The sequence below is a fragment of the Dysidea avara genome, chromosome 4, assembly GCF_963678975.1.
Source record: "Dysidea avara chromosome 4, odDysAvar1.4, whole genome shotgun sequence".
NCBI classification, from domain to species: domain Eukaryota; kingdom Metazoa; phylum Porifera; class Demospongiae; order Dictyoceratida; family Dysideidae; genus Dysidea; species Dysidea avara.
The window spans coordinates 43,640,848-43,667,579 of NC_089275.1; the positions used below are offsets into that span (position 1 = coordinate 43,640,848).

The window sequence follows — 26,732 nt, forward strand, 5'->3', positions numbered from 1 at the left end:
TCACTCATTCTGCGTGAGTCTCACGCATTGAAGCAAAATCTCACTCTCTCACTCACAACACCTCAAAACTCACGCATTAATCTCTCTGACTCACAGCATGAATCTCGAGCCAAAGCAGCCGTTTCTTAGCATCACGTGATCACTCGTAAGGGTCTTGCATGCTTGTATGCATGAGAGTGATTATTATATTCACATATGTTAGGGTTGTTCTGCCACTAACCATCAACAGAAGCCATGTAAACAGAAAGTTTAATTTCCTATTCCCATTATTGACTCATTGGACACACCATTATATAGCTAGCTATATAATTAACTGACTTCACATTATTATTTATTAGCTATACTTAGTCATTTCCATGCTGTATATTTATTGTATGTATCTTGGTCATTATCTGTTATAATCAAAACAGAGCCTAGTTATAAATGCAGCCCTGCAGATGTGGTGCTCAAATCTGCAAAGAAAGCAACATCAGAATATAACAGGGCACACAGCAGCAGCAAACAATGAATTATATAATAGCTACGTATACATTATGCAATATAATCTCTTTCTGTATGTGATTAAAGTCTGTATAATTTTTGTCCAAAAATCATGAATTTTGATCAAAATAGCATCTGAGAATGTCTTGAGTTGCAAACTTTTCTCATATCCCAGACCCCCTAGAGGCAAAATACTTTGCATTTAGGAGTATGACTGACACACTGCTGGTGAGTCTCCTATCCTCTAAATAATCTCACTCATTTTCATACCAATCTCACTCATTTTCACTTATGTTCTCACTCAAAGTGATTTCCACCAGTTGAGAGCTCTGAGTATGCCAAGGGTCTGTAAGCAACTGGTGCTTGCAGCCTAAAAACACAAGTTATACATACATCAAGACACACGGTAGTGTGTCGTGCGGCCCAAGAAGCCGGCGCGTAACACCCGTGAGTATATTGACAGGAAGAGAGAAAACGCAATTTTCACACCTCCGTAGCTCTGTGCTGCCTTGATGAAACAAGACGATTTTTGCTGTGGACACTCCCTCCACCTTCAGCACTCCAACATACGCGAGGGTAGCTATTGTCAGTAGGTGAAGACCTTTTTTTTTTTTTTTTGTTCTTCAACCTACAGCTAGGCTGAAGTTGCAATATTTACTCAACACGAATCGTACGCTCAAAATGTAGACTCGTTTGCTCGCTCGAGACTAGCCGAAACACGTCTCGGCTTTAATTAATCCGGGTCACATCCGGGTCTGACCCGGTCATCCGGGTCTGACCCGGTCATCCGGGTCAGCAGTAGTGACCCAGTCATCCGGGTCAGCAGTAGTGACCCGGTTTCAACGTTGGTATGTATAGGTGCAGGCAGATTTGGAAAAAACTCATAACAGAACCAACTACATGTTTCCAGTGAATGTTCTATTAGAGTAGTTAGGTGACTGCTCTATTAGAGTATCTCGATCTTGTACACCTCCAATGCTGATCCAGGTCCTTGTTGCATAAACTTTAGCATAAATCCACTGATAATACCTTGGAAAGATGTTTATAAGGTGGTTTTATGAGTAGCTATTTGTATTATTAGTGATCATATAATTATGCTAAGACAAAGTTTCATCATTATAATTCTCAGCATGCATATTGACCAAGTAAAGCCTAAATATGAAGGGGGGGGCTTCAGCCCCCAAAGCCCCCCCTGGATCCGCCCCTGCTTGATATGGTTAGGCTTCCAAATCACTGAACAGTATAATATATAACTTGCGATCTCACTAAGGAAATATACAAAGTTCTCTTGGCTGTCACTGTTTGATGCTTGCTAAAGCTGCGATGGAGCAGTGCTAGCATTCTGTAGGTCTTAGGGATTATGTTTTTGTAGTGTTGATCCCAAGATAGGTCGGATGATATTATAATTCCGAGATTTTTATGTGAACTATTTGTTAAAACCTGTGTGTCAGCTATTTTGTAATTAGTGATGACTTTTGCATTAATATATAGGTGGACACTCTTTTTTGGATTAAAGAACATATTATATCTCGTACTCCACAAAGTTGCTGAGTATAAATCATTTTGAAACAGTGAAATATCTCCAGGACTACAAACAGTATTATGAATCTTGGTGTCGTCAATGAATAGTAAAGTTTTACTGATGGTAACACAAGATGGTAAATCATTCATGTAAATAATGAAGAGTAGGGGTCCCAAAAATACTCCCTTGGGGAACCCCAGATAGAACCGGCAAGGAGGTAGATAATGACTGACTGCATGCTGTAGCTACATTGATTAGTTATACATAGCTGCAATTGTAGGAAACACGAGGTCAACTCTCTTTATCACATGATCACATAATAATGTACACACATTAATAGAATTACTTAATGTTACAAGTATGTATGCATGTAAAACAAGTGTTACAGTTTACTGTTCCTACAGCAATCACATGATTTACTCTATATAGCTAGAGATGGTATTTTATTGTCTTTACCTAACAACTTTATTGAAGAGCAATCCATAGAAATTTTTACCAACCACCTTGTCATCACACAATAAATAATTTTATGTATACATGTATATGTTAAATGTTTTTTTTTGTTTGCAATTGCCTGGGTCAATTATCAGCTGTGCTGTCTCGACCCAGTATATAATCATAATCATGTATACATGTACTTGTAGCTACTGTTTTATTAAACTGATGTTATAGCTACATAGCCAAATCACAGCACAGTTTAGCAGTTATGGTTGAATGCCAGTGAATGGCTTGATTTCCTCCATCAACATTTATAATTATAGTATTAGTTGTATAGGTATGGCTAGCTATGATTATTAAAAGTGCATGCGCACCTATGCTAACACTACGTACGTTGCACATGACTTTATAAAGGGGAAACATATTACGCGGGGAAACATATATCACTGTGACTTTTAAGGTCGCTAGCGAGTTAGTGATATGTGTGTGGGGAAACACGGATCCCTAGGGATATGTGTGCGGGAAACACGTTACCCGGGGAAACATATATCACTGTGACACCGCCTTTTACAAACTCCCTTGCTCACAAAGAGTTAAGAAATCTGCATACATCACAATGGTGAGGCCACAAATGGAATATGCATCAGCTGTGTGGGATCCATACTACAATTCACAAATTCAGCAATTAGAGAAGGTACAACGTCGTGCAGCCAGATGGATTTATAATGACCATAGTAGATTTAGCTCAGTTTCAGCAATGTTAAATGAATTATCCCTGCCATCTCTTGAGACTCGTCGCAAGATATCTAGATTACAAGTCCTGCACAAGGCACTCCATCACCAGCTTGCCATCTGCATACCATCATATTACCTACCACCAACGAGAGAAACTAGATCATACCATCCATTGCATCTCATAATTCCATCATCATCCACCAGATCATACCAGAGCAGCTACTTCTCAAGAACTGTTAAAGAATGGAACACCTTGCCTGTTAACATCATTGAAACGTCTGATCCAGATTCGTTCACATCACTTTTACAATCATATTACCACACTAGTACTAGCTTGTAATTAGTCGAACAATTGGTTTACTGTATGTTAAGTTAGAACTGTTTTTTTTGTTGTTGTTTTTATTTCCTGGGCATACGAGCAGGGCTGACTGCTCAGTACAAATAAATAAATAATAAATAAATAAATAAATAGCAAAGGCCTGTTAACGAAGCAACAATAGGAATACGGCGCGCGTTTGCTTGGCAAGGTTACATCCTTGGCTACGCGCGCCGTATTTCCTATTGTTGCTTCGTTAACAAACCTTTGCTATTCATCACCACTAATCAACGATCTCCAAAAGTTGTAGATCCGGCTGCACAAAAAATGTATTGGAGATCCACCAGACCCTTTTTTTCTCCGCCCCCACACAAAAAGAAAAAAAGCGGTCTGGGCAGGAGACTAGCTGGTGTGTGTGTGTGCGTGTGAAGACTGTTTTATATAATAAAATAATTACAAGATTAGAAGCACAAAAAGACAACCACACAATCATTAGTTGTGTACATGTACGTAAGTCATAAAAATTATTATCTATCCAATGTTTATCCGATGATGCTTTAAATACATGACAAGATTTAATGTTTACCACATTTGTCAAAATTTTATTCCAGTCTGTACTAACACAGATACTATACTTACAAAGGATTGGCAACGCGCATAACAACCGTTCGACAATCCTCGTTATGGTCACGTGAGTTGTTACGTAAGTGAGCGCGTCTATATTGTCATACATACGGCTGAGACGACATGACAAGATAGCGAGCAGAATGGCCCATTTATACCGTTCCCAGTGCTGTTATTCGTTATCTACGAGAGGGGAACTACTCTTGTAAAAGATTATTGTAGCGAGTGACGACCGCAGGCCCATTTCGTCATCGCCAATGGATTTATACGAGAGATCCAGTGACTTGTTTGCAGCTGAGTTGTGACGGTGGAAGGTAACACTGTAATCCGAGCCGGAATCTCACCTGAAAGGCCCAAGAATGAATTATACTGCTGGTATGTGATATCAATATGTGACCAGATTTTACAGAACCGAACCAAATCGCACATCAGGCAAAATCATAGATCGTATATTCTTCGTAACGATCTATGGCAAAATCAAACTAACACCACCAGTGAATAGCTACACTATCGTACTACAAGTTTTGACCCTCAGCACTACTCAAACTACACGAGGCTGGTTTTAATAGACGTCTTTTCTGGGTGGTGTGGAGTGCCCAAATGGCGGTTTCAGGCCTTGTGAAGGACCTGGCCTGGCAAGAATCAGTGGTTTACTGGTGGACAGCCTTATAATGTTGGCCAGACGTGTTCTCTGTAGATTTTGCTACATATCAGCCACTAAGGAGCCAGCACAGCCCTGTAATCTCGTGTCTGACCTCCAATCGTGGTCTGCCTCCATTTTGAGGCCTATCTTTTGCCCTCCCCGCCACCCCCCAGCCTCCACCCCCCAGCCTCCACCCCTTTGTGAGCACTCGTGATACTACTTCGCTCGTCCAACTGCTCAGATTCTCTATCTTATTTGGCGGGAAACTGTACAAGCAGCTACAGGTACTGGAAGTGGCTTGAAAGGTAACAGATTGATGCATCTTTTGTGTAAATTTCATACGCGTGCTTGCTATCCTTGGAGAGTTATGCTGGCTTCAATTCTTTAAAACTGTTTATCTCGAAACGTCTAATGTGCGATTTGGATCGTTTTTCCAAAATCCAGTCACATATGATGATGTATTACTAATAAACCAATTAGACTGTAGATATTTTATAGATGTACTTTATATGCACACACCCTCATTTTGAGGCTTGTGCATAATACAATTAATAATAATAATAATAACCATGATAGTGCACCCAGCGATTGTATGGAGTAAAAATCGATCAATCTGCCTGTATCACTGGTATTCTTGCATACTCCTACTCCCTGCAGTCTATATTTCCTGTTGAGTAATTTCACTATCGGTTGAGTATATGAAATTGTCATGTCTCTACTTATGAAAGATCCCATGGTTTTTCCCATTTTCATGGGTACTGTACCCACAAAATCTCTAGTGCTGTGAAATTCTGATATGCATATGAATTTCATGTCCTATGAAAAATCATGAAATGACTTTCATGTTACATTCACGATTTAACTTTGATGGCATGGCTGTCATAAGTGTTTCATGGTGTAACACTCTGGTATAGTGCGTTAACTACAGTGTGTGTCTGCATTGGTTGAGGGGTCAGCGACCAAGTAATTAGCACCAGAAAGATTTCAGATTTCAAGAATTGACCTACGAGCTTGTTGCTGACCCCTTGGCAGTAGTTGCAACTGATCACACAAGTTGTGATAGATGCGATTGTTATTAAAATGCTGTGTCAATTTCATTACCCTCTCGAACTAGTGATTTTTCCCTGTGACTATGAAATCAATTCTAAGAGGGAATTCAACAAAACCATCTATGACATGTCTACATTTCATGGCTGTTCCTTAAGAGTATGTGGCTATATTGATGTGCATAATATGTCAGGTTTCGTAACAGAGTAATAGCCTTAAATTTGTATTATTGTTACAACAATAACCACTGTTTGTCACTTTTCTAGCATTTTTTACAGTCTACAAAAGGGTGGAAACATGCTTCAACAATAGTTGGTATGTGGTTGTGCTATTCAGTATACTGTGCTTATTTGTACTGATATGAGAGTCTGAAATGCAGTGGACAATACTGAACATGATGTGCCAAGATAGTATCAGGCAAACTCATTTCGGTTCATGGCTACTAAATAACAGTTATTGTATTTGTCTACAAAGTATGATGTGCATATGTGTTTTGTTCATGATTGATACTGGCAACTCCAGGTTTAGATGCTATCTTCAGTGTGACATGGGTACATCAATTTGATATCCAGTGGACCAACTGTTTTGTTATATCCATGTAGGCTCTTGAATCACTACTGTATGCATCAATATAAAATTACGTTGATATCTTACATATAGTGTACTTCACTACTAGCAGCTTCATTTTTTGTGTCTCCCTCACGGCGTCTAGATAAAATGACCATCTCAAGCAAGTGGTGGATGGCTATATATACACCAATGACTGTGACTTCAGGGCAATACATTGAGCTGCTGGATCACATGCGTTGATGGCTAATGCCACATCTGAATTTGAGCTCATGCGTGTTTGCACTGCATTACCATAACATTAAGCTCTCTTATGCTGTATAGTAACTTGCTGTTTCTTCTCCCAGTCCTACAACAAAACTCAACAAATCCACATAACGAAATGACAACTTAGGAAATAATTTTAGCCTCTACAAAAAACAAAGCACTACACTTTACTAATGGTTTCAAGTATTCTCTTATAAATTGTGTTCAACAAAGCATTTTTGTTTATTTGTAAAAACTCCACAAGTATGAATAGCCATGAGTCTCGGAACTTCTTTACGTGCTAGGTTGAGGTTTTACCCTGTTTTCCTTTATCAGTTACTCACCTAGTAGTGCTGGGCTCATTTGAAGAAGGTTGTACATCAATAGAGAGAACTACCCGTGCTACAGAAGAAGAAACGAAGACGCTTGTACGTCTAGTAACTGGGCAGAGGGCACATAAAGACCATAACGAGGATTGGATATGACATCACTATTGTTTTGATCACTCGTTGCCAATCCTTTGTAAGTATAGTATCTGTGGTGGTAATAATCACCCTACGACTAAATGCATTCTTTCTTATGTTTGCTGTTTACATATTTTCAGGTTGTGGCCACTGGTATTTCTATTGGTGGTAAGTTGGAAAAACAATTTTGGACTGACTCCTTGTAATGTGGTGTTTTACATTATCATGTTGAAATGCATTAAATCACAACACCTGATGTAGCTACTATCATTAATTTTCACCATGTAGACAGTTGTCTGTCATTTCACACATACCAACTGAGGATGGTGATTCTTTACAAGTGACCATAATGTACTTCACACCTGACATCAAAGAGTAGCACAGATAGTATGTAGTTACTGTGTACTAAACCTGAAATTAATATTTACAGGAGAATTTTGTTCGAAGTGTCTAAACACACAATCCAGAAAAATTTAGCCTACATTTTATATAGTATATAGTAAGTACAAGTTGAGCTGGATCCTGAAAAACAGCTAATAATTAAAAGTGGATTATTTCTCAAGTGAGTTAACATTTCAGCCAACAAGATGAGTAGTGGTGACAGCAAAGGTAGCAGATCAAGCAGTACTACAAATGAGCCAAATTTCGAGATTTTGTAATTGCATCCATAAGCTATTAAATGTTTTTGAGGATCCAGCTCAATGCATATATACTATAGTAAATGCTGTACATTTAAGTTACGTACCACATAATTTAATTTGTATAAGTTAGTTAGCATACGCAGCTACTTGTTAGCATTGTTTGTAAGTTGATATTAATTGTTATAATTATTTCCTTGTCTGCATCCACAGCAGTGATGATTTTACATGAGCTGCCAGTTATTGCATATTTGTATAACACTGTCCTCTACGCTTTATGGAAAGGATATTTTTCAATATTTGGGAGAGCACCTACATCTGAAACAAATGCTGCAGGTACAGTACTTGGATACTTGTAAATGATATCTTAGTATGTATTTTGGTAATAAATGTGACACTTAAGTACTTGTTCAGATTGTATGAACCATACTCACATGATGCATTTGTCATTAAGCAGTAACTAACAAAGGCACCATGGAATTTTGTTTGGGGAATTTATACAATTAATGACACTTTGCTCTCAAAAACTTAAATGTTTCAACTGTTTATGGTCTAGAATAAATCATGTCACTATGCCTACATGTAGCGGTTTATTGATAAAATGTTTGTTCTGTATAATGGTTCCTATGTGCATGTGTTAATGTATTATAGCAATGTGAAATCAGGTATTTACATGTATCATGTACATAGCACAACTCCATTTTATATATAAGAAAATTTGGAATTTTAAATTAGATTAGGGACAGTGTATAATGCTGCAATATGTGTCCTGTTGACGATAGGTTCGCTATTTTTCCTAATTAGAAGAAAAAATTAACAGATAAGAGAAGGCCGGGTTTGTGCGAGATTGAAGCTGCTAGACAGAGAGTAGCTAACCCACAAGTGTTTAGCTGCATTCAGAGAAGTGATACCCAATTAATCAGCAGTAAGCTCAGTTGATATGTGATTGCTGCCTCTCTGTGTGTGGGTGTGTATTAGTATTTAGTATTTGTGTTACAGGTAAAGAAGGCTCAAGGAGCCTGTATGTATGTATGTGTGTCTGTATGTATGCCAAGGAGCCTGTATGTATGGCTCCATACTGCTACGTCCATGTCATCATGGGCTAGTAACACACCATTTCATCATGTCTAATGGCACCACCTCGTATCCCTGTTTTAGTAATTGAGACCAGACATCATAGGCCTCCCTTTCCTCAAAGTTGAGTTACTTTATGCAATACTGTACAATGTGCTATATACTACAGGTGGAATTTGCTCGTCTTCCTCAACAACGTCACCTGGATGATGAGAACAAGAAGAAAACGTTAAAATAATACACTTGCTTTGAAAGTTAAAAAGATTACCCCAACAGCTCATGATTGCAGAGACAGGCCATATTGAGGATTAAGGAATACACGCACTCACTGAGGAAATTGTGATCAGTTGTGCATGTGCTTATATGACCAACATTTATTGATACTGTATAAATCTACTGTGTGCAATTACATGTCATCCAGACATTAATAAATTGTAATGTGTTTTGAGAAGCTATATTACTTAGGTAGCCAATGCCAGTCCTGCTATGGCAAGTATGGTTATCTTCCCAATAGCTGGGATCAGTAACCTCGCACACTTTAGCAATAAAAGTTTTCTGATATGGATTGACTACAGCAAGCCATCTATATTATTATTTCCGACATCTATGTCATGACTGTATTTTTAATTTTACAACCATCATAATATATATATATATATTACTGATGTTTGTAGCTACTGTATGCACAGTAAAATTAAGAAAAGTTGTAAATAAAAATTCTTAGATAAATACACTTATTTTGCAACTTTAATTACATCATCAATCAAATTAGATTATTTTATGACCATCCCTTACCAATTCTGGCTGGCTGTTCAATCTGACCACATTAAAGTTGTCAGATCTGAAAATGGATGGCTACCTTAACTCCATACAGCCTACTAGTCTCATGTAGCCAGACCACTTATTTTTCCTTTTATGTGGAGGGCAGGGAAAATATTAATGAATGCATTATTATGAGAATTCTGCAGTCAGCATGAATAATCATAACTTTAGATAATAACCAGCCCCCACTGTAATATCAATTACATACAAACAATATAACAAATGTACGTAACCCACAACAATATATAAGCACACAATTGGCCTGGTTCCTCAATTTGTTCCTTAATACATGCAGAACAGTACCACTTGGAGGGTAGAATGTCTTATCTGCTTGAATGCATGACTGGTGAAAACGTTCTAAGCACGGATGACATTTTACCATACCATCCCAAATGTCAGGCAGTTGACAAGTGCAGGTTTTTTTAGTAATGGTTTTGCAGGAGCTCTTCCTTGTCAAACAACATAAAAAGTGTGACATAAGCTCACTTTGATTATATGTCATTTTCTCTGGAACTGCTCCAGCACATAAAGTATAAGCAAATGCAAGAACAAACAATCCACAATCAGAACCACCTGGACACCCAGAAACGTTAGGGACAAGTACTTTCCAGGTGTGATTGGAACACTCCCATACAACTGCTGCCATTAATGTTAACTAGTTTAATTTTACAGTTCTTTTTGACACAAGAATCCAATAGGATTCATAGCAATTTAGTACCAGTACAAATTCACCACTCTTATTATCAAACATACATGTTTGGCTTCGCTGTAATCCTGATACGTTTTGAAACTTTCTCTTCAGCAAAGTTTGCCCAGCATTCATTAGTCTTGCATTAAGCCAATCCATTTGATTCTGTAGAATTTTTAAATCAGATTCATAAACCTTTACTCCTGCAGCAATTTCAATGACAGTTCTATCTGGTTCCTCATACTCTTCATCTGAACTTGTGGTGCTCAGCACCTGTGTTTTTTAATCTCTACTTTGCTCTTCTTTCATGTGATCGATTTGGAAATGTGACATGTAAAGCATTGTGTTTTAGGGATTACTTGTGGTGTAGTATTTTCACTGTGTGACTTTGTTTCATTACTGTGACTCATTTAGCACAAGTGGCAAAACCATTCTTTTCGCTTTGGTGTAGGCTTCAATCCAACATGAGATATATGACAATCACAGCATATAGCTGTGCATTCCAATAACTCCCTTTCACACACTTGGTAGCTGGGGTTAAACTTCTTCTCCATGACCTGACACAGTTGAGCCCATCCACCATCAGTGAAATGTTTTCTGATTCGGAACAATTAACATTCTCGTCTATGCAGGCATATCATTTGGTATCTTCTCATGCCTTGCATGTACTGATGCTACATCCAGTACGACACCATCATTCATAGCCGTGTTAGCATCAGGAACAGAAACAAACCATTTCAACATTTCCTGAAGAGTAGTGCATTGCTATAGTAATGTAATCAAACAGATAATAAATATACCTCTTTCTTGATACTTGGGATGCTGTCTAAGAAACGCAAAAGATCCTTCTGCTAACTTCATTTCTTTGGTAAGCCAATAACTGTTAAGTCTGAACTTTTAGGCATCCCTTGTTTTAGTACTCTACCAGGCAATCTTATATCAGACAACTCAACGTCTGCAGTGGATGCATATACACATAATACATGCTGGTATAAGCTCTAGAAACATGTGGGGGTCAAGAAATAAATCCTTCCTCTCATAAGACATAAAGCCATAGATATACTGACCCAAGGCTAGTATAATATCTGTGATAAAGCTGTTGCAAATTGCAATCCCTGACCCTACCTGCACTGCAGCAGGGACAGGGATACTGGTGTTAGCTAGTCAAACCACCAAGAGGTGCCAGGTCATCATGCAGCCCTATGACGTGGTCATGGCAGGACAGAGTTATACTCACTCACTCACTCCACTCACACACGCGCGCGCGCACACATGTCACACACACACACACACACATACAGAAACACACACGCAAAAGCATGTAGGCTAGGTCAGCAACCACATCAAGCTTACCACTGATTGGGTCTCTTTCCTTCAGTTTTACTTTTAAATGTTTTTCCTCTGTGAATTCAGCTAAAACAGTCTGAATATACTATTTATTTATTTATTTATTTATTTTCCAAAAATGTGCAGCCTCAGTTTGAGGATTAACGCACATATGAAACATGCATACAAAATGTTTTACAATATGATTGACTATGGGATTACTGATTGGTAGGGGAAAGTAATAATAATTCAGTTGGTACTTAAAAATTTGTAATGATTGTTAGGTCAGGTGGGAGTGAATTCCACAGTCTAATTGATCTAGGAAAGAATGAATTACTGTACTGATTGGTCCTTGCATAGATATGATGAAATCTTTGATCATGTCCTCTGGTGTTAGAAGTGACAGGGATTAAATCAACTAGAGATATATCAATGAGATTATGAACAATTTTGTAGAGGAGGGTGATACTAGATAATTGTCTGCGGTGTTCTAAGCTGGGAATGTTAAAGTCAATGAGCATGTTAGTTACGCTGCTGAAACGCGAGAAGTCAGCCATAATGAATCTGGCAGATTGCCTTTGTACTCGTTCAAGCTTATCAATGTCTCTTCTGATGTGAGGGGACCAGACAGGATTGGCGTATTCTAAGATTGGTCTTATCATGGCATTATAACATTTCAATTTGATTTGAGTTGGGCAGAACTTAAGATTTCTCTGTAGGAATGCTTTGACTGATAGAGCTTTGGATGTGATGTTAGTAATGTGTGTGGACCAAGACAAGTCATTGGTGATTGTAACTCCTAAATATTTAGTAGATGAAACTTCTTGGATAGAGATGTCATTAATGGTGTAGTTGTACGTGATCGGATTGTGTTTACGAGTGATTCTCATGAATACACTTTTATCAGGATTAAAAAACATACCAGATCTAGTGCCCCATTGTGATAAGGAGTTGAGATCATTTTGAAGTGATAAACTATCTCTTCCTTGAAATTCTTGTGGGTTTCTCTCTCGGTTGTTCTATTTAGCTATCTCTCAGAATTGCACAAACCAGTCCCCTTCTCGTATCTGTGAATGTTTTGTTCTAATTCAGAAAAAGTTGCGAACCTATCGCCAACTGTAAAACAGGACTCATCTGATTCCATCAACACATTAAGTTCAGGATACTGTAGTTCAGGTATACTAAAGCCGTATTATATATTAAAACCGGATCACGTGAACAGAGCCGGACGAATAGCCTGGTAAAGTCGGCATCTGGAACCGGACGAATAGCCACTACGTTTTCTTAAACAAACTAGAAACGTTTTTGCAAAAGAATTAGGGCTGTAGAGCTGTAGCCACTTTTCCGCTACGCTTGACTGAAGGCGTCAGGCAGGCAGGCAGGCAGGCAGGCAGGCAGGCAGGCAGGCAGGCAGGCAGGCAGGCAGGCAGGCAGTAGAAAATTCTGTTGAATAAATTTCTTTCTAAATTCTGTAGCAACTTGACGCAAACGTTTTGGGTCGATCTGAAGACGCTTTTGGGCTTGGTTTTACCCAACCAATACTGTCATGCCATTGTGAGGAAAGCCATTGTGAGGAAAAATCATGGCAGGTTTTTGGGTTATTTTATATCACGGATCGCCCCCACACCTTTGATGTCCCTAATATACAGTACTATCGTACTGTATGATGTACAACATAATACATTCCACAGTATACTGAAGTACATATAATAGCTATGATGATTCTACTAGCTGGTGTTGCATTACATTCAATAAATAAACTTTGTACTCAATTAATATTACAGGATTCTAATTTGATTATCCATGAAGAAACATGCTTTGTATAAGCCAGTCAATTACATGTTTTATACGTACTTAAGTGTCACACAACTGTATTGTATGTAGTCACAAAGCACAATTGAGCAATGATAGTGGTTCATAGCTTCATCTTTGCTCTGTTTGGGTGCCTGGTAGCATCTCAGGAGAAGGTGTGTTCCAGCTTTTGTAGTAGTCTAGGAATGCTGGAGTCTAATCCTGGAAAATCTTGTGATGGCATTTATCAAATCAACAAAGCTAGTAGAGGAGTGTCAGGTGACTACTGGATACAAACTTCCACTGGTATACATGAAGTCTACTGTGATATGGAGAGTGTGGTGGATATAAGGGAGGATCGATGAGGATAGCTGATGTTAATATTAGTAGTGGAGATGGCTGCCCTGGAGCTTTAGCCAAAGAGACTATTAATAACATTGCTCTTTGTCATCAGGCTTTCTCTAATTTACCTGGCTGCTTTGGAACCACATATGGTGTAACACGTATGGTATATACAAAAGTATGTGGACAAGTTAGGGGCTACCAAAAAGGAAAACCAAGTGCTTTTAGTGGAAAATATAGCATAGATGACACCTACGCCGATGGAGTATCAATTACACTAGGCAATCCCAGGAAACACATGTGGACTTATGGAGTAGGATATGATGATCATCGTAACACCCCAAATAGAAACTGTCCATGTGCCTCGTCCGGAGGAGCAGAACCAGCTTCCTTTATAGGAGAACATTATACTACTGTGATTCAGATAACAATGTTGACCAGTTTCCTCCTGTAGATAAATACTACACAGAGGACCCCTTGTGGGATGGAGATGGATGTGTGAGCACTAACAACAATTGCTGCACTGCTGTTGGCATGCCATGGTTCATCAGAGAATTCCCTACAGTTCAACAGGATGATATTGAAGTGAGGCTCTGCCAGAATGAGGGATTTAACAATGAAGGTGTTGCAATTGATCTAATTCAACTCTATGTTAAATAAAATTCCGTCTACATCTGCAGACTTTCATAAACTCATACTTACTACATATGTGTGTAACTGCTTGATTATATTAGTATGTACAGTCAATATGCAATGCATCTATTATTGTTCCATTGCTCCATGCTTGTGTTATAAATCTATAGCTATATGTATCGTTATGTCATTAAGTGAGTAGAATTTCTGCTAATTAAGACATCTCCAGTACAATAATTATCAAACAAATTATGTTTGCTGTTTGCTGTTTATCTAAAAAAAACTAACAAAATAAGAAGTTGTATGCGCATACTGTTATGTGTGACCATAACTCTGATGGGTCCTAGTGTCAATTCCAGTTAGTTCATCATCATCACCAGAACAGCTGCATATACCCATATATTTGTGGCCTTTTCTGTACATAAGCTTCAATCTTCTGTTCTTTTAGAAGTTTACCATGAGCTTATAACAATAGAAGAGGGAGTCAAGTCTTCCTCATATTGATATAGAAAAGCAGTGCACGCTACAGTGTGTATATAAAAATATATATATATAAACTTTTTATATAATTACAAGATTAGAAGCACACACATGGTTCCGCCAAAATGTGAGTGTCTTAATCATTAGTCACTAAAGTAAGTTAAAAGAAATTATTATTACTGCTCACACATTTGTCAAAAGTTTATTCCAGTCTGTACTGATCACCCTACAGCTAAAAACATTCTTTCTCATGTTTGATTCAGTATGCTGTTTACAATAGTTTCATGTTGTGGCCTCTGGTATCGCTATGCAATTTGGAAAAAAAGATAGCTGTTTGGATCTACATTAACCTGACTCCTTATATGTGTTGTTTTATCGTCATGCTAATTGGTTAATTGGAATGTATTAAATCATAACACCACTACCTTTTCACCATGTAGACAGTTGTCTGTCATTTCACACATGCCAACTGAGGATGGTGATTCTTTACTAGTGACCATAATGTACTTCACATCTTATACATCAAAGAGTATATCCTTATGTCATTAAGTGATCTCTTCTAAGACAATAATCAAACAAATTGCGTTTGTGTTAGCTGTTTATCTAAAGAAAACTCACACAATAAGAAGTTGCATTCACATACTGTTACGTATGTGTGACCATAACTCTGACGGGTCCTAGTGTCGTTTTCATCATCAGAACAGCTGTCCTCATATTTGTGATCTTATAGAATAGATTAGTGACTTCCTTCTCATTTATGTACTCTTTATATAGAAAAGCAGTGCACACAACAGACTGTGTTTTATATAATAAAATAATTACAAGATTAGAAGCACACACTTGGTTCTGACAAAAAGACAACCATGCACACAATCATTAGTTGCTTACATGTACGTAAGTCATAAAAATTATTATCTATCCAATGTTTATCCGATGATGGTTTAAATACATGACAAGATTTACTGCTCACACATTTGTCAAAAGTTTATTCCAGTCTGTAATAATCACCCTACAGCTAAAAGCATTCTTTCTTATGTTTGCTGTTTACATATTTTCAGGTTGTGGCCTCTAGTATTTCTATTGGTGGTAAGTTGGAAAAAAGATTTTGGACTGACTCCTTACAATGTGGTATTTTGCATTATCATGTTGAAATGCATTAAATCACAACACCTGATGTAGCTACTATCATTAATTTTCACCATGTAGACAGTTGTCTGTCATTTTACGCATATCAGCTGTGGATGGTGATTCTTTACAAGTGACCATAATGTACTTCACACCTGACATCAAAAAGTAGCACAGATAGTATATGTAATTACTGTGTACTAAACCTGAAATTAATATTTGTAGGAGAATTTTGTTCAGAAGTGTCAAAATACATAATCCAGAAAAAATTTATTTTTATGTACATATTATAGTATATAGTACGTACAAGTTGAGCTGGATCCTGAAAAACAGATAACAAATAAAAGTGAATTATTTCTCAAGTGAGTTAACATTTCCGCCAACCAGATGAGTAGTGGTGACAACAAAGGTGTCAACAACAGACACTATGGGTTTGGCTCCATTACAAGTTTGGGAAAGGACTGTTATGGACACTGTGCTTTTATTGCTTACCCATAGGAAATGTATGGTGAAAATTTTGATTGGCCATAAATATTATGTAAGACTTTTGAATGAAAAAATTTTGAGTGGGTCAAGCAGTACTACAAGTGAGCCAAATTTCAAGATTTTGTAATAGCATCAATAAGTTATTAAATGTTTTTGAGGATCCAGCTCAATGCGTACATACTATAGTAAATGCTGCACATTTAAGTTACGTACCACATAATTTAATTTGTATAAGTTAGTTAGCATATGTAGCTACTTGCTAGCATTGTTTGTAAGTTGATATTAATTGTTATAATTATTTCCTTGTCTGCATCCACAACAATGGTGATTTCACATGAACTGCCAGTTACTGCATATTTCTATAGCACTATCCTCTATGTTTTACGAAAAGGATATTAATTAAACAATTTCAATATGTGGGAGAGTACCTACGTACATCTGAAACAAATGCTGCAGGCACTGCAGTACATGGATACTCATTAATGATATCTTCGTATGTATTTTGGTAATAAAAGTGGCACTTAAGTACTTTTTCAGACTGTACGAACCATACTCACATGATGCATTTGTCATTAAGCAGTAACTCAGTGACACCAACAAATTAAAGGCACCATGGAGTTTTGTTTCGGGAATTTGTACATTTAATGACACTTTGCTTTTCAGAAACTTAAATGTTTCAACTGTTTATGGTCTAGAATAAATCATGTCTCTATGCCTACATGTCAGGGGCGTAGCCAGGATTTTTTGAAGAGGGGTTCCAGCACCAGCATTGAGTTACTAGAAGCAGTGGTCTGGGAGCACAGCCCCCAGCCGCTGAGAGACTTTCAATATTTTAATAAATCAAAACTCAGCAAATCGCTATATTTTATGCAAAAGGTACATTAATTATGATGCATTAAGTGGCCCTGGGATGTAGGTACTGTAGTACTAGATAAAGTCACCTAGTGGAAGCAGACAGCATAACACATAGAGACACATATAGCTAGTAATCTGTAAGTGATGGTTATATCTTACTGTGGTATAGGAGCCATGAATCCACTGATACAAATGACGATCAAACAATATAACTATACAAATATGCATAGCATGAATTCATTTTGCATAACACAAGTGATAAATTACTGGAGCTCTATATCTTTAAACACTGCATACCAAAGCTATAGCAGTATAAGGTCATGCTAAGTTTTGCATTTAATGTTGGAATGTCTGAAAAACTTCAAATGGACATGGATATTTACATGCATGTTCTATTAGAGTATACCTGACTGCTCTATTAGAGTATATACCTGACTGCTCTATCAGAGTATATCGATCTTTTTAACAAGTTTTGAAGAGGGCTCATGTTACCTCTGTAAATCCTTCCCTGAGAGATGAATGTAAGTTTTATCAATTGTTGTGCTGTGCCATTACACTATATTGCTCACTCATTTTGTCCTGCCACACTAAATGGTGTGTTAGGATCCTGCTTGCAGAAGTCTAAATTTTACAGGGGGGTTCCTGAACCCCCCGGAACCCCCCCTCCCTATGCCCCTGCTGATGTAGCAAATATTTGGTTTTTTGATAAAATGTTTGTTCTGTATAATGGTTCCTGTGTGCATGTGTTAATGTATTATAGCAATGTGAAATCAGGTATTTACATGTATCATGTACATAGCACAACTCCATTTTATATGTACAACACAATACATTCCACAGTATACTGAAGTAGGTATAATAGCTATGATGATTCTGCAGCTTTTCTGCAGTTATGAAGTAGCTGGTGTTGCATTACATTCAATAGATAAACTTTGTACTCAATTAATATTACAGGATTCTAATTTGATTATCCATGAAGAAACATGCTTTGTATAAGCCAGTCAATTACATGTTTTATACGTACTTAAGTGTCACACAACTGTATTGTATGTAGTCACAAAGTACAATTGAGCAATGATAGTGGTTCATAGCTTCATCTTTGCTCTGTTTGGGTGCCTGGTAGCATCTCAGGAGAAGGTGTGTTCCAGCTTTTGTAGTAGTCTAGGAATGCTGGAGTCTAATCCTGGAAAATCTTGTGATGACATTTATCAGATCAACAAAGCTAGTAGAGGAGTGTCAGGTGACTACTGGATACAAACTTTCACTGGTGTACATGAAGTCTACTGTGACATGGAACTGGAGTGTGGTGGATATAAGGGAGGATGGATGAGGATAGCTGATGTTAATATTAGTAGAGGAGATGGCTGCCCTGGAGCTTTTACCAAAGAGACTATAAATAACATTGCTCTTTGTCATCAGGAATTCTCTAATTTACCTGGCTGCTTTGGAACCACGTATGATGTAGCACGTATGGTATATACAAAGGTATGTGGACAAGTTAGGGGCTACCAAAAAGGAAAACCAAGTGCTTTTAGTGGAAGATATAGCATAGATGACACCTACGCTGATGGAGTATCAATTACACTAGGCAACCCCAGGAAACATGTGTGGACTTACGGAGTAGGATACGATGATCATCGCAACACCCCAAATAGAAACTGTCCGTGTGCCTCATCCGGAGGAGTAGAACCAGCTTCCTTTATAGGAAAACATTACTACTGTGAATCTGGTAACAATGTTGACCAATTTCCTCCTGTAGACAAATATTACACAGAGGACCCCTTGTGGGATGGAGATGGATGTGTGAGCACTAACAACAATTGCTGCACTACTGTTGGCATGCCATGGTTCATTAGAGAATTCCCTACAGAGCAACAGGATGATATTGAAGTGAGGCTCTGCCAGAATGAGGGATTTAACAATGAAGGTGTTGCAATTGATCTAATTCAACTCTATGTTAAATAAAATTCCGTCTACATCTGCAGACTTTCATAAACTCATATTTACTACATATGTGCATAACTGCTTGATTATATTTGTATGTACAGTCATATGCAATGCATCTATTATTGTTCCATTGCTCCATGCTTGTGTTATAAATCTATAGCTATATGTATCGTTATGTCATTAAGTGAGTAGAGTTTCTGCTAATTAAGACATCTACAATACAATAATTATCAAACAAATTATGTTTGTGTTTGCTGTTTGCTGTTTATCTAAAGAAAACTAACAAAATAAGAAGTTGTATGCGCATACTGTTATGTGTGACCATAACTCTGATGGGTCCTAGTGTCATTTCCAGTTAGTTCATCATCATCACCAGAACAGCTGCATAGATTCCATATATTTGCGGCCTTTTCTGTACATAAGCTTCAATCTTCTTTTCTTTTAGAAGTTTACCATGAGTACATAACAATAGAAGAGGGAGTAAAGTCTTCCTCATATTGATATAGAAAAGCAGTGCACGCTACAGTGTGTATATAAAAATATATATATATAAACTTTTTATATAATTACAAGATTAGAAGCACACACATGGTTCCGCCAAAATGTGAGTGTCTTAATCATTAGTCACTAAAGTAAGTTAAAAGAAATTATTATTACTGCTCACACATTTGTCAAAAGTTTATTCCAGTCTGTACTGATCACCCTACAGCTAAAAACATTCTTTCTCATGTTTGATTCAGTATGCTGTTTACAATAGTTTCATGTTGTGGCCTCTGGTATCGCTATGCAATTTGGAAAAAAAGATAGCTGTTTGGATCTACATTAACCTGACTCCTTATATGTGTTGTTTTATCGTCATGCTAATTGGTTAATTGGAATGTATTAAATCATAACACCACTACCTTTTCACCATGTAGACAGTTGTCTGTCATTTCACACATGCCAACTGAGGATGGTGATTCTTTACTAGTGACCATAATGTACTTCACATCTTATACATCAAAGAGTATATCCTTATGTCATTAAGTGATCTCTTCTAAGACAATAATCAAACAAATTGCGTTTGTGTTAGCTGTTTATCTAAAGAAAACTCACACAATAAGAAGTTGCATTCACATACTGTTACGTATGTGTGACCATAACTCTGACGGGTCCTAGTGTCGTTTTCATCATCAGAACAGCTGTCCTCATATTTGTGATCTTATAGAATAGATTAGTGACTTCCTTCTCATTTATGTACTCTTTATATAGAAAAGCAGTGCACACAACAGACTGTGTTTTATATAATAAAAATAATTACAAGATTAGAAGCACACACTTGGTTCTGACAGAAAGACAACCATGCACACAATCATTAGTTGCTTACATGTACGTAAGTCATAAAAATTATTATCTATCCAATGTTTATCCGATGATGGTTTAAATACATGACAAGATTTACTGCTCACACATTTGTCAAAAGTTTATTCCAGTCTGTAATAATCACCCTACAGCTAAAAGCATTCTTTCTCATGTTTGCTGTTTACATATTTTCAGGTTGTGGCCTCTGGTATTTCTATTGGTGGTAAGTTGGAAAAAAGATTTTGGACTGACTCCTTACAATGTGGTATTTTGCATTATTATGTTGAAATGCATTAAATCACAACACCTGATGTAGGTACTATCATTAATTTTCACCATGTAGACAGTTGTCTGTCATTTTACGCATTCAACTGAGGATGGTGATTCTTTACAAGTGACCATAATGTACTTCACACCTGACATCAAAGAGTAGCACAGATAGTATATGTAGTTACTGTGTACTAAACCTGAAATTAATATTTGTAGGAGAATTTTGTTCAGAAGTGTCAAAATACATAATCCAGAAAAAATTTAGTCTACATTTATGTACATATTATAGTATATAGTACATACAAGTTGAGCTGGATCCTGAAAAACAGATAAAAAATAAAAGTGAATTATTTCTCAAGAGAGTTAACATTTCCGCCAACCAGATGAGTAGTGGTGACAACAAAGGTGTCAACAACAGACACTATGGGTTTGGCTCCATTACAAGTTTGGGAAAGGACTGTTATGGACACTGTGCTTTTATTGCTTACCCATAGGAAATGTATGGTGAAAATTTTGAATATTATGTAAGACTTTTGAATGAAAAAATTTTGAGTGGGTCAAGCAGTACTACAAATTTCAAGATTTTGTAATAGCATCAATAAGTTATTAAATGTTTTTGAGGATCCAGCTCAATGCGTACATACTATAGTAAATGCTGCACATTTAAGTTACGTACCACATAATTTAATTTGTATTATAAGTTAGTTAGCATATGTAGCTACTTGCTAGCATTGTTTGTAAGTTGATATTAATTGTTATAATTATTTCCTTGTCTGCATCCACAACAATGGTGATTTCACATGAACTGCCAGTTATTGCATATTTCTATAGCACTATCCTCTATGTTTTACGAAAAGGATATTAATTAAACAATTTCAATATGTGGGAGAGTACCTACATCTGAAACAAATGCTGCAGGCACTGCAGTACATGGATACTCATTAATGATATCTTCGTATGTATTTTGGTAATAAAAGTGGCACTTAAGTACTTTTTCAGATTGTACGAACCATACTCACATGATGCATTTGTCATTAAGCAGTAACTCAGTGACACCAACAAATTAAAGGCACCATGGAGTTTTGTTTCGGGAATTTGTACATTTAATGACACTTTGCTTTTCAGAAACTTAAATGTTTCAACTGTTTATGGTCTAGAATAAATCATGTCTCTATGCCTACATGTAGCGAATGTTTGGTTTTTTGATAAAATGTTTGTTCTGTATAATGGTTCCTATGTGCATGTGTTAATGTATTATAGCAATATGTGAAGTCAGGTATTTACATGTATCATGTACATAGCACGACTCCATGTTATATGTACAACACAATACATTCCACAGTATACTGAAGTAGGTATAATAGCTATGATGATTCTGCAGCTTTTCTGCTGTTATGAAGTAGCTGGTGTTGCATTACATTCAATAGATAAACTTTGTACTCAATTAATATTACAGGATTCTAATTTGATTATCCATGAAGAAACATGCTTTGTATAAGCCAGTCAATTACATGTTTTATACGTACTTAAGTGTCACACAACTGTATTGTATGTAGTCACAAAGCACAATTGAGCAATGATAGTGGTTCATAGCTTCATCTTTGCTCTGTTTGGGTGCCTGGTAGCATCTCAGGAGAAGGTGTGTTCCAGCTTTTGTAGTAGTCTAGGAATGCTGGAGTCTAATCCTGGAAAATCTTGTGATGACATTTATCAGATCAACAAAGCTAGTAGAGGAGTGTCAGGTGACTACTGGATACAAACTTTCACTGGTGTACATGAAGTCTACTGTGACATGGAACTGGAGTGTGGTGGATATAAGGGAGGATGGATGAGGATAGCTGATGTTAATATTAGTAGAGGAGATGGCTGCCCTGGAGCTTTTACCAAAGAGACTATAAATAACATTGCTCTTTGTCATCAGGAATTCTCTAATTTACCTGGCTGCTTTGGAACCACGTATGATGTAGCACGTATGGTATATACAAAGGTATGTGGACAAGTTAGGGGCTACCAAAAAGGAAAACCAAGTGCTTTTAGTGGAAGATATAGCATAGATGACACCTACGCTGATGGAGTATCAATTACACTAGGCAACCCCAGGAAACATGTGTGGACTTACGGAGTAGGATACGATGATCATCGCAACACCCCAAATAGAAACTGTCCGTGTGCCTCATCCGGAGGAGTAGAACCAGCTTCCTTTATAGGAAAACATTACTACTGTGAATCTGGTAACAATGTTGACCAATTTCCTCCTGTAGACAAATATTACACAGAGGACCCCTTGTGGGATGGAGATGGATGTGTGAGCACTAACAACAATTGCTGCACTACTGTTGGCATGCCATGGTTCATTAGAGAATTCCCTACAGAGCAACAGGATGATATTGAAGTGAGGCTCTGCCAGAATGAGGGATTTAACAATGAAGGTGTTGCAATTGATCTAATTCAACTCTATGTTAAATAAAATTCCGTCTACATCTGCAGACTTTCATAAACTCATATTTACTACATATGTGCATAACTGCTTGATTATATTTGTATGTACAGTCATATGCAATGCATCTATTATTGTTCCATTGCTCCATGCTTGTGTTATAAATCTATAGCTATATGTATCGTTATGTCATTAAGTGAGTAGAGTTTCTGCTAATTAAGACATCTACAATACAATAATTATCAAACAAATTATGTTTGTGTTTGCTGTTTGCTGTTTATCTAAAGAAAACTAACAAAATAAGAAGTTGTATGCGCATACTGTTATGTGTGACCATAACTCTGATGGGTCCTAGTGTCATTTCCAGTTAGTTCATCATCATCACCAGAACAGCTGCATAGATTCCATATATTTGCGGCCTTTTCTGTACATAAGCTTCAATCTTCTTTTCTTTTAGAAGTTTACCATGAGTACATAACAATAGAAGAGGGAGTAAAGTCTTCCTCATATTGATATAGAAAAGCAGTGCACGCTACAGTGTGTATATAAAAATATATATATATAAACTTTTTATATAATTACAAGATTAGAAGCACACACATGGTTCCGCCAAAATGTGAGTGTCTTAATCATTAGTCACTAAAGTAAGTTAAAAGAAATTATTATTACTGCTCACACATTTGTCAAAAGTTTATTCCAGTCTGTACTGATCACCCTACAGCTAAAAACATTCTTTCTCATGTTTGATTCAGTATGCTGTTTACAATAGTTTCATGTTGTGGCCTCTGGTATCGCTATGCAATTTGGAAAAAAAGATAGCTGTTTGGATCTACATTAACCTGACTCCTTATATGTGTTGTTTTATCGTCATGCTAATTGGTTAATTGGAATGTATTAAATCATAACACCACTACCTTTTCACCATGTAGACAGTTGTCTGTCATTTCACACATGCCAACTGAGGATGGTGATTCTTTACTAGTGACCATAATGTACTTCACATCTTATACATCAAAGAGTATATCCTTATGTCATTAAGTGATCTCTTCTAAGACAATAATCAAACAAATTGCGTTTGTGTTAGCTGTTTATCTAAAGAAAACTCACACAATAAGAAGTTGCATTCACATACTGTTACGTATGTGTGACCATAACTCTGACGGGTCCTAGTGTCGTTTTCATCATCAGAACAGCTGTCCTCATATTTGTGATCTTATAGAATAGATTAGTGACTTCCTTCTCATTTATGTACTCTTTATATAGAAAAGCAGTGCACACAACAGACTGTGTTTTATATAATAAAAATAATTACAAGATTAGAAGCACACACTTGGTTCTGACAGAAAGACAACCATGCACACAATCATTAGTTGCTTACATGTACGTAAGTCATAAAAATTATTATCTATCCAATGTTTATCCGATGATGGTTTAAATACATGACAAGATTTACTGCTCACACATTTGTCAAAAGTTTATTCCAGTCTGTAATAATCACCCTACAGCTAAAAGCATTCTTTCTCATGTTTGCTGTTTACATATTTTCAGGTTGTGGCCTCTGGTATTTCTATTGGTGGTAAGTTGGAAAAAAGATTTTGGACTGACTCCTTACAATGTGGTATTTTGCATTATTATGTTGAAATGCATTAAATCACAACACCTGATGTAGCTACTATCATTAATTTTCACCATGTAGACAGTTGTCTGTCATTTTACGCATTCAACTGTGGATGGTGATTCTTTACAAGTGACCATAATGTACTTCACACCTGACATCAAAGAGTAGCACAGATAGTATATGTAGTTACTGTGTACTAAACCTGAAATTAATATTTGTAGGAGAATTTTGTTCAGAAGTGTCAAAATACATAATCCAGAAAAAATTTAGTCTACATTTATGTACATATTATAGTATATAGTACATACAAGTTGAGCTGGATCCTGAAAAACAGATAAAAAATAAAAGTGAATTATTTCTCAAGAGAGTTAACATTTCCACCAACCAGATGAGTAGTGGTGACAGCAAAGGTGTCAACAACAGACACTGTGGGTTTGGCTCCATTACAAGTTTGGGAAAGGACTGTTATGGACACTGTGCTTTTATTGATTACCCATAGGAAATGTATGGTGAAAATTTTGATTGGCCATAAATATTATGTAAGACTTTTGAATGAAAAAATTTTGAGTGGGTCAAGCAGTACTACAAGTGAGCCAAATTTCAAGATTTTGTAATAGCATCAATAAGTTATTAAATGTTTTTGAGGATCCAGCTCAATGCGTACATACTATAGTAAATGCTGCACATTTAAGTTACGTACCACATAATTTAATTTGTATTATAAGTTAGTTAGCATATGTAGCTACTTGCTAGCATTGTTTGTAAGTTGATATTAATTGTTATAATTATTTCCTTGTCTGCATCCACAACAATGGTGATTTCACATGAACTGCCAGTTATTGCATATTTCTATAGCACTATCCTCTATGTTTTACGAAAAGGATATTAATTAAACAATTTCAATATGTGGGAGAGTACCTACATCTGAAACAAATGCTGCAGGCACTGCAGTACATGGATACTCATTAATGATATCTTTGTATGTATTTTGGTAATAAAAGTGGCACTTAAGTACTTTTTCAGACTGTACGAACCATACTCACATGATGCATTTGTCATTAAGCAGTAACTCAGTGACACCAACAAATTAAAGGCACCATGGAGTTTTGTTTCGGGAATTTGTACATTTAATGACACTTTGCTTTTCAGAAACTTAAATGTTTCAACTGTTTATGGTCTAGAATAAATCATGTCTCTATGCCTACATGTAGCGAATGTTTGGTTTTTTGATAAAATGTTTGTTCTGTATAATGGTTCCTATGTACATGTGTTAATGTATTATAGCAATATGTGAAGTCAGGTATTTACATGTATCATGTACATAGCACAACTCCATGTTATATGTACAACACAATACATTCCACAGTATACTGAAGTAGGTATAATAGCTATGATGATTCTGCAGCTTTTCTGCAGTTATGAAGTAGCTGGTGTTGCATTACATTCAATAAATAAACTTTGTACTCAATTAATATTACAGGATTCTAATTTGATTATCCATGAAGAAACATGCTTTGTATAAGCCAGTCAATTACATGTTTTATACGTACTTAAGTGTCACACAACTGTATTGTATGTAGTCACAAAGTACAATTGAGCAATGATAGTGGTTCATAGCTTCATCTTTGCTCTGTTTGGGTGCCTGGTAGCATCTCAGGAGAAGGTGTGTTCCAGCTTTTGTAGTAGTCTAGGAATGCTGGAGTCTAATCCTGGAAAATCTTGTGATGACATTTATCAGATCAACAAAGCTAGTAGAGGAGTGTCAGGTGACTACTGG

The 26,732-nt window shown here is 36.8% G+C and overlaps 1 protein-coding gene and 1 long non-coding RNA gene across 2 annotated transcripts; both read left to right on the plus strand.

The window, feature by feature from the left end:
* The first annotated feature begins 7,948 nt into the window (after positions 1 to 7,948).
* LOC136252192 (uncharacterized) lies at positions 7,949 to 9,245 on the plus strand. Its single transcript, XR_010699402.1, has 3 exons — positions 7,949 to 8,056; positions 8,503 to 8,645; positions 8,964 to 9,245. It is a non-coding gene; the product is annotated as an uncharacterized lncRNA (long non-coding RNA).
* A 9,164-nt stretch (positions 9,246 to 18,409) lies between these two features.
* LOC136254413 (uncharacterized) lies at positions 18,410 to 19,375 on the plus strand. The gene has a single exon (XM_066047104.1). It carries the CDS (start codon positions 18,417 to 18,419, stop codon positions 19,305 to 19,307), a length of 891 nt encoding a protein of 296 aa, XP_065903176.1. The 5' UTR covers positions 18,410 to 18,416; the 3' UTR covers positions 19,308 to 19,375.
* Positions 19,376 to 26,732: the final 7,357 nt, after the last annotated feature.

Coding starts and splice junctions, on each gene's coding strand:
- LOC136254413 (XM_066047104.1), top strand. CDS start 18,417: ATGATAGTGGTTCATAGCTTCATCTTTGCTCTGTTTGGGTGCCTGGTA.